Raw genomic sequence first — 16,703 nt, 5'->3', positions numbered from 1 at the left:
GCTATGTGGATGCTTTTCTGTGGCAGGGACTGGGAATCTTGGCAGGATAGAGATAACAATGAATGGAGCCAAATACAGGCAAACCCTTGAGGAGAACCTGCTTCAGAGTACAAAACACCTTAGAATTCGGTGAAGATTTACGGTCCAACAGGACAATGACGCCAAGCATACAGCCAAAGCAACACTGAAATGGCTTCAGAACAAGAACGTGAAAATCCTTGAGTGGCCCAGCCAAAGGCCAGACTTGAATCCCATTGAGAATCTGTGGGAAGACTTGAAGATTGCTGTTCCGATGCTCCCCATCCAACTTGACAGAGTTTGAGCAAATCTTCACGGAAGAATGGGAGAAACTCCACAAATCTAGGTGTGAAAAGCTGATACAGACATTCCCAAGAAGACTCAAAGCTGTAATTGATGCCAAAGGCACTTCTCCGAAGTATTGCCTCAGGGCTGAATACTTATGTGAATTAGATATTTCTTTATTTCATTTTCAGTCGATTTGTAAAAACAATTCTAAAAACATGTTTTCACTTTGTCATGATGGGCTATTTTGTGTCGATCAGTGACAAAAAAAAAATTAAATTTAAACAATCTTAAATTCAGGTTGTTACACAACAAAATGTGAAACGTCAAGGGGTGTGAATACTTCCTGAAGGCACTGTCCATGAGATGACATCTTGTTTATTTTTCATTGCTGGAGTGCTGCATGTCCCATTTTCAGGTGGGCAGCCGCAGCAGCGTGTACTCGCCAGAGAGCTCAGTGCGGAAGACTGGGTCGTACATCTATGAAGAATTCATGCCAACTGATGGTACCGATGTGAAGGTGTGCGGTTATTAATATGGAAAGGAGGGGTAGGGCGTATTGTGGTCGGGTTGTATGTATGCATGTATGAGGGCTTGTTGAAAGGTAATGCCTCCTCTTCTTTTTCAACAAAACATGTAAAGATATGCAAATGAAACAACGACAGATACTAATATCAATCTTTATTCTACCATGGTGCATGTTTATTTCTCGACATAATCACTACTGTGGTCCACACATTTCTACCAACGATGAGGTAGTTTTGTGATGCTGTCATGATGGAACTGTGGTTTCTGTTGACTTAACCAGCATTTCGCAGCATCCTCGACATCATCGTCTGAAGAAAAATGTGATCCATGAAGGTGTTAAGTTTGGGGGAGAGATGAAAATCTGATGGAACCCAGTCGGGGCTGAAGATCCTTTGTGGTGGTACTCCATCAACCTTCTCACTCTCTGGATTGTAATGGTACACCATCTCATATGGTATCCTCTCATATCTCCAGTCCTCTCATATCTCCAGTCCTCTCATATCTCCAGTCCTCTCACATCTCCCTTCCTCTCACATCTCCAGTCCTCTCGCATCTCCAGTCCTCTCGCATCTCCAGTCCTCTCGCATCTCCAGTCCTCTCGCATCTCCAGTCCTCTCGCATCTCCAGTCCTCTCGCATCTCCAGTCCTCTCGCATCTCCAGTCCTCTCGCATCTCCAGTCCTCTCGCATCTCCAGACCTCTCGCATCTCCAGACCTCTCGCATCTCCAGACCTCTCGCATCTCCAGACCTCTCGCGTCTCCAGACCTCTCGCATCTCCAGACCTCTCGCATCTCCAGACCTCTCGCATCTCCAGACCTCTCGCATCTCCAGACCTCTCGCATCTCCAGACCTCTCGCATCTCCAGACCTCTCGCATCTCCAGACCTCTCGCATCTCCAGACCTCTCGCATCTCCAGACCTCTCGCATCTCCAGACCTCTCGCATCTCCAGACCTCTCGCATCTCCAGACCTCTCGCATCTCCAGTCCTCTCGCATCTCCAGTCCTCTCGCATCTCCAGTCCTCTCGCATCTCCAGTCCTCTCGCATCTCCAGTCCTCTCGCATCTCCAGTCCTCTCGCATCTCCAGTCCTCTCGCATCTCCAGTCCTCTCGCATCTCCAGTCCTCTCGCATCTCCAGTCCTCTCCTCTCCAGTTAGTCATCCAAACTCTCATCTCCAGCGCTTCACAGCACTGACAACGTCATGCTGCCCTTTGCCATCTTGACTAACGTAGCACTGAGACATGTAGTTTCAGAATCATAAAATTTCTCACCAAGCGGCGGGAAGAACTAACGTGCGGACTTTTCCTTGTTTCATTCAAATATCTTTACCTGTTTTGGAGAAAAATAAAGGTATGCATTACTTTTCAACATGCCCTGTAGACAGCTGTTTTGGTTTTTGACCAACCCACAACACAACATACAAGTGCTTGTTTGATGGTGAGCGCTTTATAAGCGGGCATCCCACCATTGAAATTTGTAAAACGATATTTTACAAATTTTACACGTCCGTCACTTAATGTTGCCTTTAAGTTTTAGTCATTTTTATTTATTATTTGGTCTTTTCTTGCATTCATTATTCCTTTCCTAATCTCCCCAATATATATTTTTTGTATACAAGATCGAAGTACATGTAAGAGCTAACATTAATGACAAAAAAAAAAAATTTGACACAAAAGACAAAATAAAGGGAGTGGGAGACAAGATGGGGAGAGAGGGGGAAGCACACAAGTACAACATTTGAGAGCAGGGACATCGGAAGATCTGTGGGAGGGATAGGGCTTGGGGGGAGGAGGCGTGGGAAGGGGGGTGGGGGTGGGAGAGGTAAAAAACACATGGACACAACCAGAACTTCCAGGAAAGAAGTCGGTATTTCAGAAAAATGGATCTGGGGTGAATTCGACGGGGTAGAAAAGACCAAGGTTTTGGATGGGGGAAGATAAGAGATGGTGGTGAACAGCTTTTTAAAGACCTGGAGAGAGGAGTGGGATTGAAGAGAGTGAGGGAGTTTGTTCCAGAGGTGGGAGAAAAGAGGAATAAAAGAGTGAAGGTGAGCAGAGAGTCTTGATTTTGGCAGTTTCACCAGGTGAGAGTTGCTGGCAGATCTTGTGCGACCTGTAGGAGTATTTGGGGGACAGAGCACAGACAGGGCTGGGGGGGGGGGGGGGGCTAGGCCAGAGAGGAGTCGGTAGAAGACAGAAAGACCACCAACCTGCCTGCAGTGAGTGAGTGAAAGGCCCTCACAGTTGGCTTCATCCCGGGAGATTCCAATGATTCTGAAAGCTTTGGTTTCAACAGCGTGAAGCCAAGCTCGGTGTGAGGCAGGATCACCAGCCCAGAGGGGAGGTGAACCAGCCCTCACCACATACAAGATGAAAGTCTTTTATATGATGAGGAGCTCAGGTGTGCCAAGGAAGGACTTCGCATGATGGAGGATGCCCATTTGGCGACTGGCATTGGAGGCCAGCTTGGAAATGTGGTTTTCCCAGGATAGATCATGGCAGATTGTGAGACCCAATAGCTTGAGTGACAGAACGTCTTGGAGAGGATTGTTGGGAAAGTAGATGGGAGGGTTGTCCAGACGGTCTTTTCGGAGAGATATAGTAAGAGTGTGAGATTTGTCAGGATTGAAAGACATGTTCCACTTGTTTGACCAGTCTGTGATTTTGTCCAGGTCTGCAGAGAGTGAGGCGGCTGCAGACTAATGATCTGAGGGATGAGGTATGGAGCAGCAGAGAGTGGAGTCATCAGCAAAGAGATAGAGCGGATTTTCCAGAGAGTTGGAGAGATCATTGATGAAGACCAGAATAAGCACAGGGCCCAGAACACTTAGAAAACACTGAACACTTGAACACTTGAACTTGAACATTTGCCTTGGGGAACTCCAGCCTGAACAGGAAGGGAAGATGAGAGAAATCAATTCAGCGCCACACGTTGACTACGACCTTCTTGAGCAAAATAGAGGGTGAAGAGAACAGAGAGAGGGTGTGAAAGAGTGCAGAGTAGGATTGTAGAACCCGTGAGCTGTTGCCGTCTGGTCCAGATGCAGAATCAGAGTCTAGGATTGACAGAAACTTCGCCACCTTGTCAGGAGAGAAGGACACAGAGTCCAGGAGCAGCTGGGTACGGTGGGTACAGAGAAGGATGGGTTTGGGACACAAGATTTAGAGGCAAACACAGAGTTGAGGCATTCGGCTTTTTCACGTGCGGAGTCAGCTGTGTAGCCGTTTAAGGTAAGGGAGGGGATGGAGGGGGAACAAACACCCGAAACGGATTTGACAAGATGCCACCAGGATTTGGAAGAGGGAGACAGGTTTGAGAGTTCACTCTTGAGAGTAGAGAGATATTGTTTCCTGGCTCTCCTGAGGGTGGACACACACTTGTTCTGGGCTTTGTGAAAAGAACTGAGATTGCCTTCCGTTGGATTTGCCTTCCAGGATGCGAAGGCAAGTTGTTTCAGGGCAACTGCCTCGCCGCAAGATTCCGTGTACCATGGACGGGAGGAAGGGTATGACAACTGAAGACGCGGTGGGATAAATGAGAGAGAGAGAGAGAGAGAGAGAGAGAAAGAAAGAAAGAAAGAAAGAGAAAAAAAGAGAAAGAGAAAGAAAGAGAGAGAAAAAAAAGAATGAATGAATGAGAGAGAAAGAGAGAGAAAAATTTACTTCGGAAGAATTAAATATGACTAAAAACTTGCCATAAATTTGTAATGTTATTTGTAGTTACAGCACCATATGGACATTAATTGTCAACCATTATGTCTTGCTTAAAAAAGATCCATGTTTGAATGATCTGCTCAAGATTACTCGTTGATGTATGATTTGTTCAAAACTACACGATCAATGCTATTTAGTTTGGGTGTTATTTTCAGAATTCTTCGCTTTTCTGTTTATTTAAACAATGTTGTACTTGAATAATGGAGTCTCTTAAGAAAAGATGATATAGAATTCACTATTTCCATTTGTATCAACCTGTACTTGTAACAGAGGGTTTATGCAGAATGTTTTGGAGACCACAGATGTATCTGCCACAGGTATACACCGTTGGACCCGACTATGCCCATGCTGAGGCCCGCAAGTCACCGGCCCTTGACGGTAAGGTCGAGAGGGACAGCGAAGGCAAAGAGGTTCGTTACCCCGTCATCTTGAATGCCCGTGAAAAGCTCATCGCTCGCAAGGTCTGCTTGGCTTTCAAGGTGCGAGACTCTCCTACCTGTCCTCAGCATGACAGGGATTTATTCCTGAGATTCGCTTTGAGAATTTGCATTATTTTTAATTATTTTAAGTGAAGTAATCTTTGAGGAAAAGCAATTGTTGTCCAGCACCCCTTTCACAAATAAGTGATGTGCACTGTCATACATCAATCAATTTATCATCACCAAATTTCTCATCAATTTGGTTTCACACCAAGTCACTCCACCTTGGACACGCTGCTTATACTCTCCCCACAATGTATGGAGGCCCTTGGTGTCAGACGAGATCAGGGCCGTCTCTCTGGACATACATATCTCATGCTTTTGATACAGTCTGGCATCCCGACTTGCTCACCAAACTCTCTGCCTATGGCATCCAAGGCCCAATTCCACACATGATTTACCGACTTCCTCCACTCTCGTAGCCAACGTGTGGCTCTCAACGGAATCCTTTCATCTCCTATCTCTGTCAAGGCTGGAGAACCCCAAGGCAGTGTTCTGTGCCCAATCCTATTCCTAATCTTCATAAATGCACGCAATCCTATTCCTAATCTTCATAAATGCACCCAATCCTATTCCTAATTTTCATAAATGCGCCCAATCCTATTCCTAATCTCTCTGACTCTGGAAAATCCTCTATTAATTTACTCCACCCTCTACCGTGCATCCATCTTCCTCCAGATAAGGACGTCTCTCTCTCTCTCTCTCTCTCTCTCTCTCTCTCTCTCTCTCTCTGTCTCTGTCTCTGTCTCTGTCTCTGTCTCTGTCTCTGTCTCTCTCTGTCTCTCTGTCTCTCCGAAAGGCCTGTCCGACAACCGGACAACCAATCAAGGAAATTCAGTCATTCAAACTCCTAGGTCTCACTCTCAGCCATGATCCTTCTTGGGCAAAGCAGTTCACCATCAAGACCCTCATGGTGAAACCATCTAAATCCAATATGACTGCTCACCTCCTCTCATTCGTTCCTCTTTTTTTCCTGCTTATGCAACCAACACCCATATTCTCCTCATCTCATTCTTCCCTCCAGGTCTTCAAGACAGCTGTGCACAACTATCTCAGATCATTCCCCAACCACCACCATGATCTTTTCTCCACACCCGTTAAACAATCGACCCCACCCTCAAGCCCTCCTTACAGACTTCCAGTTTTCCTTCCTGAGAGTTTTCTTCTCTATCCATTCTGTCTACCCATGCTTCCTTTCCTATGGGGGCGGAGGGCGGGGGGGGAAGAGGGAGGGGCGGGGGTTTCTTTGTACCCATGATACTTACAACACGTATGCAAAATTTGGTGGAAATCTGCCCAACCCTGTTTTTATTTCTCTGATTTTCAGATGTACATACATACATACATACATACATACATACATACATACATACATACATACATACATACATACATACATACATACATACATACGTAAATGCATAAATACAATTGCCATATTTATTATAGAAGAATAACTGGAGAGAGAGAACGAAAAGTAAAGAAACAAGCAAAATTGACTGAACAGGATCAAGTATAAAAGTTGTTTTGTTTGGGGCACTGCTGATTGCTCGGACTGTATCGTGATTCGTGAGTGATCGGTAAGAAGTGAACCAAGCATAAGGAAGTTTAGACAGTGCAGGAGAAAACAAATAGGATCCAGAGCCAGTTTGCTAATTGCACTACAAATACATAATATCTTATCCTGAAAGGCTGCGGCAAATTGTTTGACTTGTGATAAAGATGGAATCAGTGGAAACTAGAACGGCACTCGGTAGGGCGCTTACCTCCGCCAGGTTGAACAGTTTACGTTTTGTTTCCCACTGATAGGTCGGATCTACATCTGAACCTCAACCGAAAGCTAATCGGCTTGCTCTTGCCACCGACTCAACTCATCCACCAACATTTGTCCAAATTTGTCCACTTTCTGAGATACCATCTCAATTATGCTTTATATAGTGCTATATATCGGTCCCCCCCCTTTCTCTCTTGAAGAATCGCTTGAATAAAATTAAAACTTCTCGCATCTGGATCCAGGTCCGTATCTTCACTAAAATCGAATGAATTCCTCCTTGTCACACACCCAATCTGTCCCCCAAGTTTCATCCGAATCCATCCATAACTTTTTCAGATCTCATGCTCACAGTCAGAGAAACAGACAGGCAGACAGACAGACAGGGGTCAAAACACAACCTCGGTGCACCCTCGGTGGCGAAGGTAATACGTTTTGAATGTATTGAAAAGTTTACCAATGACATGAAACAATGCCTTGCTGGTTTTTGTTTTTTTCAAGTTATGGTAATACAAGGCTTTTTCTCTAGCAAGTAGCTTGGGTGAAGAATGGCTGTTTTGAAAGATCGGTGTAGTCGACAAGTGACTGAGATGTATTGTTTTTTTTTATTTCTAATTAGTGACATGTTATTTTGAGAATGGTTTTAAACATTTCATGTTCACATTTAATCTGACTCATGTTGTTGTTGTTGTTGTTGTTGTTGTTGTTGTGTCCTCTCAGCAAACAGTTTGCGGCTTTGACCTGCTGAGGGCCAGCGGGCATTCGTACGTGTGCGATGTGAACGGGTTCAGCTTTGTTAAAAACTCCATGAAGTACTATGATGATTGTGCCAAGATTCTCGGGTGCGTATGTCACAAAGTGTGCAGGCCTGATGGTTATTTTTCGTTCTATTCATGACTTGTTAATTGAATGAAGAGCAAAGTGTGCAGGAGAGACTAGCGAGATTAACAACGTTGCAACAACCGTTGCTTCATAGGAATTCTCAGGTTCTGCTCGTCATTATTATTGAGGTCCATGACGTGTTGGGTGATGATCTATGGACAAACCACCTTTGAATTATACAATTGTCATTCAACTGTTTGGTATGCTTCGCTTTGTGTGTGTGTGAGTGCGCACACACCCGTCTCCTACCTTTCTTCTCAACATGCTTATGATATACCAGCTCACATTCCCACTTATTCAAGATTCTTCACCTCCTCTCCATGGACATGGTTTGTACTTTATGGACAGTTTCTCCTCTAATAACACAGCATACTGATTGCAGGAGCAGTAAATGAGCATAATCCTGGCACACAGGTCACGCAGATGTTGTTTGAGTGAATGAGTTGCATTGGTTCTCAGATTGATTGTAGTCGACGTACCGTGGCAAGACTCTGCATTGTGAAGTGCTGTCTTACTTGAATTGGAATGTGTTTTAGTTCCTATTCAATCAGGAGTTAATTGCTGACCAAATTATAATAATAATAATTCATTTATTTTGTATAGCGCTTTTCAAGAAGCCCAAAGGCGCTTTGACAGAGTGGAAAACATAATGCATAACAATACATGAAAACAACAATTGCAAAAAGACAAGAATCAATAGGGAAATATTTAAAGCAAAAGGAGGGAGAAGGAGAAGAGATAGTCAGGGGTTAAATGCTGTGGGTTGAATGTTGAATGCAGTGTTGAACAGGTGGGTCTTTAGTGATGTTTTGAATGTGGTGAGTGAGGAGGAGTCTCTGATGGTGTAAGGTAGTGAGTTCCAGAGGGTGGGAGCAGCGATGGAGAAGGCCCTGTCCCCCCAGGATCTGAATTTGGTCCGGATGGAGGGGGTCAGGAGGTTGGTACCAGCAGAGCGGTAGTTGATTCGATCAACCTTGGCCAAAATTATGTGGTAGTTGATCCTAAAGTAGACTTGTTTCGCCTGCATTTGTTTTAACTTGGATACACCACCCTCAAGCAAAGCGATTACATTATTTATGTCAAACCCTTGCCAATCCCGTAGGAATATAGTAATGCGGGAACTGGGTTCACAATTCCACCTTCCTTGGACAATCCCCACGGAGGCTGAAGACATACCTATCGTTCCCACCACCTCTGGCACAATGTACGTTGCTTTCAGAGTGCACTCTCTCACACCATACAGGAACAAATGTTGCATGCTATCAGTCCTTGAAAGATGCACACACCAAATTGAGCAAGGTGTGTGCACGATGCGGTGTATGAGCAGTAACGCATTGCTGCTTTATGTGTAATGTGTAGGATGGAACTGCGTTGTGTGATTGCTGTGATCCGACACGGAGATCGCACACCCAAACAGAAAATGAAAATGGAAGTGCGGCACATCCGGTGAGTATGTGGCTCGTGGTTATGCAATTAGCTCATTCGTGTGTTAAATATCATTAGCACATACTGTAGGCATATTTGTCATGCAAAAGAAATTCGTGTATTTTTTTTGTTAAAAGCAAAAACTCACTTGATTTTGTAAGAAGGTATCATAAGCTTTAAAAAAATTTAGGGTGGCATTTTTTCTGAACATTCTAACGGCCTGAAATCCAAGATGGCCGCCACCATAGCAAAACGCCCTAAATTTGACGCTAAAATTAACTTAATGTGGTTTAAATATTTTTGTTTTCAGCATGAACTGCTTGGAACTTGTATATAGAGGTGACTATAATAACAATAACTTCCACCTGACTACTAATCTTTTTATTTTGCACAATTTCAGACAGAGGCTGCCTTTTTTATATCAACATGGCGGCCGGAAAATTGACGTTCGAATCCAGTCACCGGCAGCAGTTTGTTCGCTTTATAGTGTTAAGGTTCCACTTGTCCATTTTATGGTGTACTAACATATTCTTTTCTTATTTTGCAGGCTGCAAGTACCCACAGCAACCATCACCCAGGATAACATAGCTTAGAGACCTTAGATTAACCAAAATGGCAGAGTCTTCATCTAACAAGAAGTCAAAAACGGTGGATTTTGAACTATGCTTTATTTGCCAGTTGAGCAGCAAGCAAACAGATTATACAATCTATGTGCTTCGTCCTTCTTTGCCTTCAGTAGAGAAAGTAATTACAACAACTGATGTTCGATGTTCATATGGGGAAACAGAATTCTCTACATTAAAGAATCGCATAAAAGGTTTGTCAGCCCATGAACTGTTACAGAATGGTTTTTCATACCACAAGACATGTTATAAGGATCTCACACATAAAACATGCATTGAACGAGCCAAGACCCGATATGAGAAAGGACAAGCGACAGGCAGCGTCAGTTATATAAAACAGAAGACAAAAGGACGACCGAAAAAATCTGATTCTGCATCTACAAGTGCTTCCACATCACAGCGATCTACCAGAAGTCAGGCTTTCGACAAGGAGATGTGTGTCATTTGTCAGGAAGACAAAGCAGACAAATTGCACGACGTCTCAACTGAAAACATGGGAGCTCAGCTCAAAGCCATTGGTCAACAAACAGACAGAAAACTTTTGAAAGTTAGACTGAGCAATGTTGTAGGCTCATCTGATCTTCTTGCAGCAGTTGCTGAGGACATGAAGTATCACCTTCTGTGCTTAGGCCATGCAAAACGAGACATAGAAAAAGCTAACAGACCTCCAAAACAGCATGTTCATTTTGCACAGTTAGTGTCTGACCTGGAGATGCTCGACATGGTGGAAACTGAAATCAATGACCCATCTAACAGTTCAGCTTTGAATATGAATGACATTGAACAATCATATGTTGGTTTGCTAGAAGCCAATGGGTTCCCTTTACCCGACAATCCGCGAAAGTACTGGACAAGTACTTTCTTATTGCACCTGAACTCTCAAACTTACAACATGAATTTGAGAAAAAGTACTTCACTGGCAGCAAGGCGAAGAGAACACAGCACCATGAGCTCACAGGGGGAAAGCTCTCCCGAATAACACAAAATGCTGTCAAACTCAGTGCAGTATTTCACGAGCATGGAAACCCATTTGAATCCGCTGATGAGGATGAGATCTACAACCTGCTCACCAAAGCAGTTATGAATGAAACTGCTACCAACGACCTCCTTCGGCGTGATGAGATTGGGCAACAGATGTTTGAAGGTTTCATCACTGAACGCCTAACGGAAGGAAAACTTTCTGTGTGGGACAAAATGACCAAAAAGAAACTGGGTACCTTCAAAAGTGCCAATGCAATGGCATAAATCCAAATGGGAGACAAGGTGGTCAAAATCAAAGAAGAGCGAGGACTGTTGCAACGGTTCATTGTTATTTCAAGAAGTCGACCAGAGCTGAATCTCAAGGAATGCATCGGAACTTATGAGTTTGGTGTGGTGCCTCGTTCACTATTTGCTTCAGATGGATCCCTCCTGCTGGCATACGATAAGGCATCAATACTTCATCATCTTGAGAAGCTGGACAGTAACACACAACATGTTCAAGCTGACAGAAATGAGGCAATCCAAGCAATCCAAGTACCCTTGCAGGTGGCAGACACAGCAGTGGAACATACAAATGTTGACCCAACAGATGAATCGTCAGCACACCGAGTGATCATTATTGATGGGATGGCTGTGGTAAATTCAGTTATCAAAACGGAACAAATGAAAACATGCCAAGACTTTGCAGATGCCTTTCTCCAGATAATCTGTAACATGGCAGCACAATATGATGAGGTCAGATTGGTGTTCGACCGGTACATCAAAACATCGCTCAAGGAACAGATGAGGACAAAGAGGACCAAGGGAAAGTCAACATATTACCACGTGAAGGACAACACTTTAATCCAACATATTTCCCTGAAGGACTTCTTATCAGATATCCGCGCCAAAGGACAACTGACCGAGTATTTGGCTGACAAAGTTGTATGTCACAGCAAGAGCTCCAACAACAGACTGAAACAACTTATGGTGACCTCAGGAACACAAACCAAGGGCAATGTTGATATCCCAGACTCGCTCCTCACTCACAGCCAAGAAGAGGCAGACACTTTGCTTGTACTGCATGCTCTAACTGTTCTCAATGAAGCAGAACTTGTTGTCAGTTCCCCAGACACAGGCGTCTTTTTGTTGCTTGTCTACATGTATCCAAACTTACCAACGTCTACAACCTTCCTTACGGGAAAGGGCAGGCTGAAGAGGAACATTTCTGTGCGGAGCATATACAATAACTTAGGACCAAAGCGCGCTTCTGCACTGTTAGGTTTTCATGCTCTGACAGGTTCCGATATGTCTGGTAGATTTGCTGGCAGAACCAAAGACTCGTGCTTCAAGGCATTTATGTCTTGTGATGATGAGATCCTGGATGCACTAGCAATGCTCGGGAATGATGACATTGATCTGCCCGTTGATGTATGCTCTCAGTTGGAACGCTTTGTCTGTATTTTGTATCGATCCAAAATCTACACAAAAGTGAATGAGCTCCGTTGGTTCCTCTACTCAAATCGTGCAGCCGAAGGAGAAAACCTACCACCAACTTCTGGTTCACTGGACTTACACATTCGTCGGGCACATTACATATCCATGATTTGGAGAAAAGCTTGTGAAACTCACCCGTGCCTCCCAGCACCAGCTGCATTTGGTTGGACATTTGATGCAGTTTCAAGTCACTTCTCTACAGTTCGCTGTTTGAATCCACCAGCTCCTGAAGCAGTATTGCATCTCATAAAGTGCGGGTGCAAACGTGGATGCAAAGGAAGGTGCAGCTGTCGCAAGAACAATCAATATCCCATGTACGGAAGTTTGTGGATGCTGGGTTTTCAGCTGCAACAACAAAACTGTCCAACCAGGGATAAATGAAGACTGTGAAGATTGAGGTGTTACTTTCTATGACATTCACAAAATTATAATTCACTTGATATCCATTGTTAAAAATACTAAATGAAAGCCAGGCATTTAATCAGTATGACTTTTTGCATCTTCCTGTTTAAACGATTTAAGAGATTGAACAGTAATTCAAGTATTTCATTTTATTTAGATCTGTTTGTTGGCTTGTTAATTATGTATTCTTTGTGAAAAATACATGTCTTTAAATAGATACTTTGTTTGTAATTACATGCGAAGGGAGAAGGTATAGTTTACATTGCGGGTGCGCGGTGGCCATTTTGGAATTTGGCATGTAGATCATACATATAACATAAATTTGATGATTCCATTCGATTCCTGGTCTCAGAAAACATATATTTAGACACTTTATTTGTAATTGTATCACATGTACTCGCGAAGATATCGCATTATTAGTGTTCGGCGGCCATTTTGGACGCCATCTTGGATTTCATAGTCTTAGAATGTTCAGAAAAAATGCCACCCTAATTTTTAAAAAGGCTTATGATACCTTCTTACAAAATCAATTGAGTTTTTGCTTTTAACAAAAAAAATACATGAAATTCCAAATATGCCTATACTAACAGCCAAGGTACGAAGCTTAATTGAATATACAGTGAAACCTCTTTTATCCAGACATCCAAATAATAGAATTCCCATTACCTGGAATAAACCATGGCCAAATTATTTTTTTAACATGAGGGAGAATTGCTTTGCAATGCATATCCCCTACTAGTCCCAATGAATGTTCTTGTTCCATGCACTCCATAATTGTAAGCCATATACAGTAGGCCAAATTATTACCCTGCGCTCGCGTAGCGAAAAGCGGAGTTAAGCATTCACTTGCGTACGTGTGCTGTGTGCCGTGTTTGCATTATAAAAATTCATTTTCTCGGCAACCATTGGTCTGATTGACATGAAATTTTACCGTAGGAGCGCCTCTGCCTGTAGATGTTTTTGCTGATAATTATGACGTCATAGCTCACGTGGTACGGACGCCATCTTGGAAAAACGTTACACCTCTATATCTCCCAAACTGCTTAATGGAAAAAATTGAAACATGGCTCATTGTCAAGTACACCCCATGGGGAATAAGATATGTTAATGATGATTTCATAGGTGCCTCCATTATGACGTCATTCGACAAGCACAACGCTTAATCTGATCAGTATGAAAAAAAAATTCCTCTGCAACTGTTAGTCCGATGAACACGAAATTTTCAGAATATGAGCCGCTCCTCCTGTACAATTGTTCTAATGATAATTATGACGCCATTGGTCACATGGTACAGGCGCCATCTTGGAAAAAATCGAAAAAAAAGTTGCACCTCTATCTCCGAAACCACTCCATGGAAAAAATTGAAATATGGCTCAATGTCAAGCACTCCCCTTGGGGAATAAGATATGTTAATGATGATGTCATCAGTACCGTAATAATGACGTCATAATTCGGCAAGTACAACGCTTGATTCGATTAGTATGAATTTTTTTCTCTGCAATTCCTGGACCGATAGACATGAAATTTTCACTATAGGAACATCTCCTCCTGTAGAATATTTTAATGATAATTATGACGACATAATTCAGTGGTAAAGGCACCATCTTGCAAAAACCGAAAAACATTGCCCCTCTATATCTCCGACCCTGCTCCATGGAAAAAATTCAAACATGGCTCAATGTCAAGTATTCCCCATGGGGAATAAGATATGTTAATGATGACGTCATTGGTGCCTTCATTATGACGTCATAAATTGACGGACAACGCTTAGTCTGATCATTTTGAAATTTATTGAGCATGATCAACGCAACAATTATATTGGAGAATATAAATTTCTGTCACGTGCTCTGGCAGCCATATTGGATCAAAGAAAAAAAAAAACCTTCAAAAACAAAAGAGTTCACTCGCACCAAGTTGACTGCGCAGGGTAAGTATTCTATGAATACCATCTAGTTTTAGGTATGCAAAGCTACAGAATAAGTTGCAGTTTCTGTAGCTTATCCTAATAAAGCCATGTACCAGGTTTCAGTCTAATATGTTAATAGTGTAGCAGCATAGCAAACCTGTTGTGCATTTTGTGATACAAGCACCAAATTTGGCACAAATGTACATTAATATGTTGCGAACATTTTCAGATATTGGGCCACTTGAAATTCTCTCTTTATGTCCGCCATATTGGATTTCAAAATGGCCGCCACTTGAAATCTACATTTGCTATTATCTCTGGACGTAATGCAGCTATTGACTTGATTCTGGTATCTAAATGTATGTTTTTGGGGGCAAGGAATCCAATGGTACCAATTTCAACTTAATATTATCTATCACAGTCTGTTATATAATTTTATTTGGAAATTAGGCAAATATTGGATTCAACACAATACTTTGAAAAGAATGTCTTAGTTCTGTAAATGTCTTAGGTATAATACTGACATGCTACATGGTCTAGTATTTGAGGCTAGGTGTACTGGTATCTGAGGCTAGGTATATACCGGTACTGAAGATACGTGTACATAAACAGTGTCATGTTAACAAGTTCAGCATTGCCACAAGTACATGTATGTTGTTGACTCATCGTCATGTGCAGTCCCCTTCACACACACAGAGGGCTGTGCACTGAAGGGCAGCCTTTTTGCACTTGCAGCGCCTCACACACCCTTTCTTGCACTTGCAAGAAACCAGCTCAATGCAGCTGTGAGCTGCCTCAGTTAGCCTGGTCCAGTAAGGTGTGTACTGTCCTTCTCCAGTCCTTGACCAACCCCAGTTGGTTGGTGGAGGGAGCTCTGGTGCTGGCAGCAGTATCTGACCCCACACATGTCCACCTTGATACACTGCCCTCTTGACATGTTCCTCCAGAGCTGCCTTCGTTGGAGGGATGAGCTGCACATTGTTCTTCCTTGCGAAGAGTTTCCTCCTGGCCTTGTCAATGTCTGTGCATTTGCTGGTTCGATCATACAACAGGATCACGAACCTCTCGATGATGCGCATTGCATCGTCTGGTATGTCACGAGGTGCAGAGGACAGCAGCAGCAGCGCCTCAGTGAGTTCTGGCAGTACCGTCCAGACTGCCCACGCAGTGTTCTTGCCATGTCTATGAAAACTAGACACAGTGTCGCATCCAGTTAGAGCGTGGAACATTGGCAGTGCACGAGCCTTCTCTCGTCCCAATCCAGCTGCTATTTCGTGTGCTGCTAGGTATCGGAAACTCTGGCCTGTTCCGAATGCCAGCCACAGTTTGTCTTCTGGTTGCAACTCCTGTGCCAGGGACACTGCCAGCACCACAACATCGGTGTCTACAGTCCGGATGAGTATTGCATGGTGTCCATGCTGGACTGCGTGAGATGCATGCAGCAACATCCGACTGTCAGCCTCTTCATGGTTACATGGGGCGAGTGAGGTCAGATCTGGCAGTAGTGGCTTGCTGAGCACTGCCTCTCCATCAGTAATGACGAGTTGCTTGTCCTCCTGGTCAAACCATTCCATGAGAGCTGCTGAGAGGAACCTGAACAGCTCGGTCTTGTTGCTGTCCACTCGTAGGAAGTTCTGCCAGTTTCCTGGTATGGCTGCGGCAGCCACCACACGTCTCCGCACACCTTGTCCCCGCTTTGCACGTGTACTACCTTTCAGTGAATCAGCAAGGTAAGTATCCCAGACCAGATCCAGGCGTGACACTGTTTGCAGCTTCGTGGACATATATGGGATGAAGATCTGTTGTGCATACTCTTCAAAGGTCTTTGATGCAGCCGGCTTCAGCATCTGGACGATGGCTGCTCCATCAAGCACAATACAGGTCGTGACAGGAGTCTCTGTCTTTGCGTCGGAGACTTCTTCCAAGCATGTGAGGAGATCACTCTTGGTACCAGTGCAGAGGCTTCCACCATCAGACAATGCAGGAGGACATGCCTGATTCTCGTGACAAAAGAACTCCTCAAGGTTTCCATCCCTCGTCTGGCAGCCAATGTACAGGCGTGCGCAGAGTTCACAGTCATTCTTGATGGAGGCGAGCTGTTGCTGACCTTTGCTCTGGCTTCTTGGAGTGGAAGTGCTGAACACCTTCAGCTTGTTACGAGGAATGGGTGCGTCCACTGCCTTTGTTCTGTCCAACAGACACTCTCTGGTGAAA

General features: G+C 43.8%; 1 protein-coding gene across 11 annotated transcripts in view; it reads left to right on the top strand.

Annotated features, from left to right (window-relative positions):
* LOC137420630 (inositol hexakisphosphate and diphosphoinositol-pentakisphosphate kinase 2) overlaps positions 1–16,703 on the top strand; it is a 196,018-nt gene that overhangs the window by 26,753 nt on the left and 152,562 nt on the right. For 10 of the 11 annotated variants that reach the window (XM_078772474.1, XM_078772472.1, XM_068105857.2 and 7 more), the window contains exons 7-11: positions 722–823; positions 4,862–5,023; positions 7,515–7,636; positions 8,779–8,880; positions 9,036–9,122. In XM_078772474.1, the coding sequence (XP_078628600.1) occupies positions 722–823; positions 4,862–5,023; positions 7,515–7,636; positions 8,779–8,880; positions 9,036–9,122 (575 nt within the window). Of the gene's footprint in view, positions 1–721; positions 824–4,831; positions 5,024–7,514; positions 7,637–8,778; positions 8,881–9,035; positions 9,123–16,703 lie in introns of those variants that run through there. The other variant, XM_078772475.1, reaches the window with a different exon arrangement.

The sequence above is a fragment of the Myxine glutinosa genome, chromosome 2 (genome assembly GCF_964187855.1).
Source record: "Myxine glutinosa chromosome 2, kmMyxGlut1.1, whole genome shotgun sequence".
Taxonomy (NCBI): domain Eukaryota; kingdom Metazoa; phylum Chordata; class Myxini; order Myxiniformes; family Myxinidae; genus Myxine; species Myxine glutinosa.
This window is presented reverse-complemented; position numbering and strand designations above follow the sequence as displayed.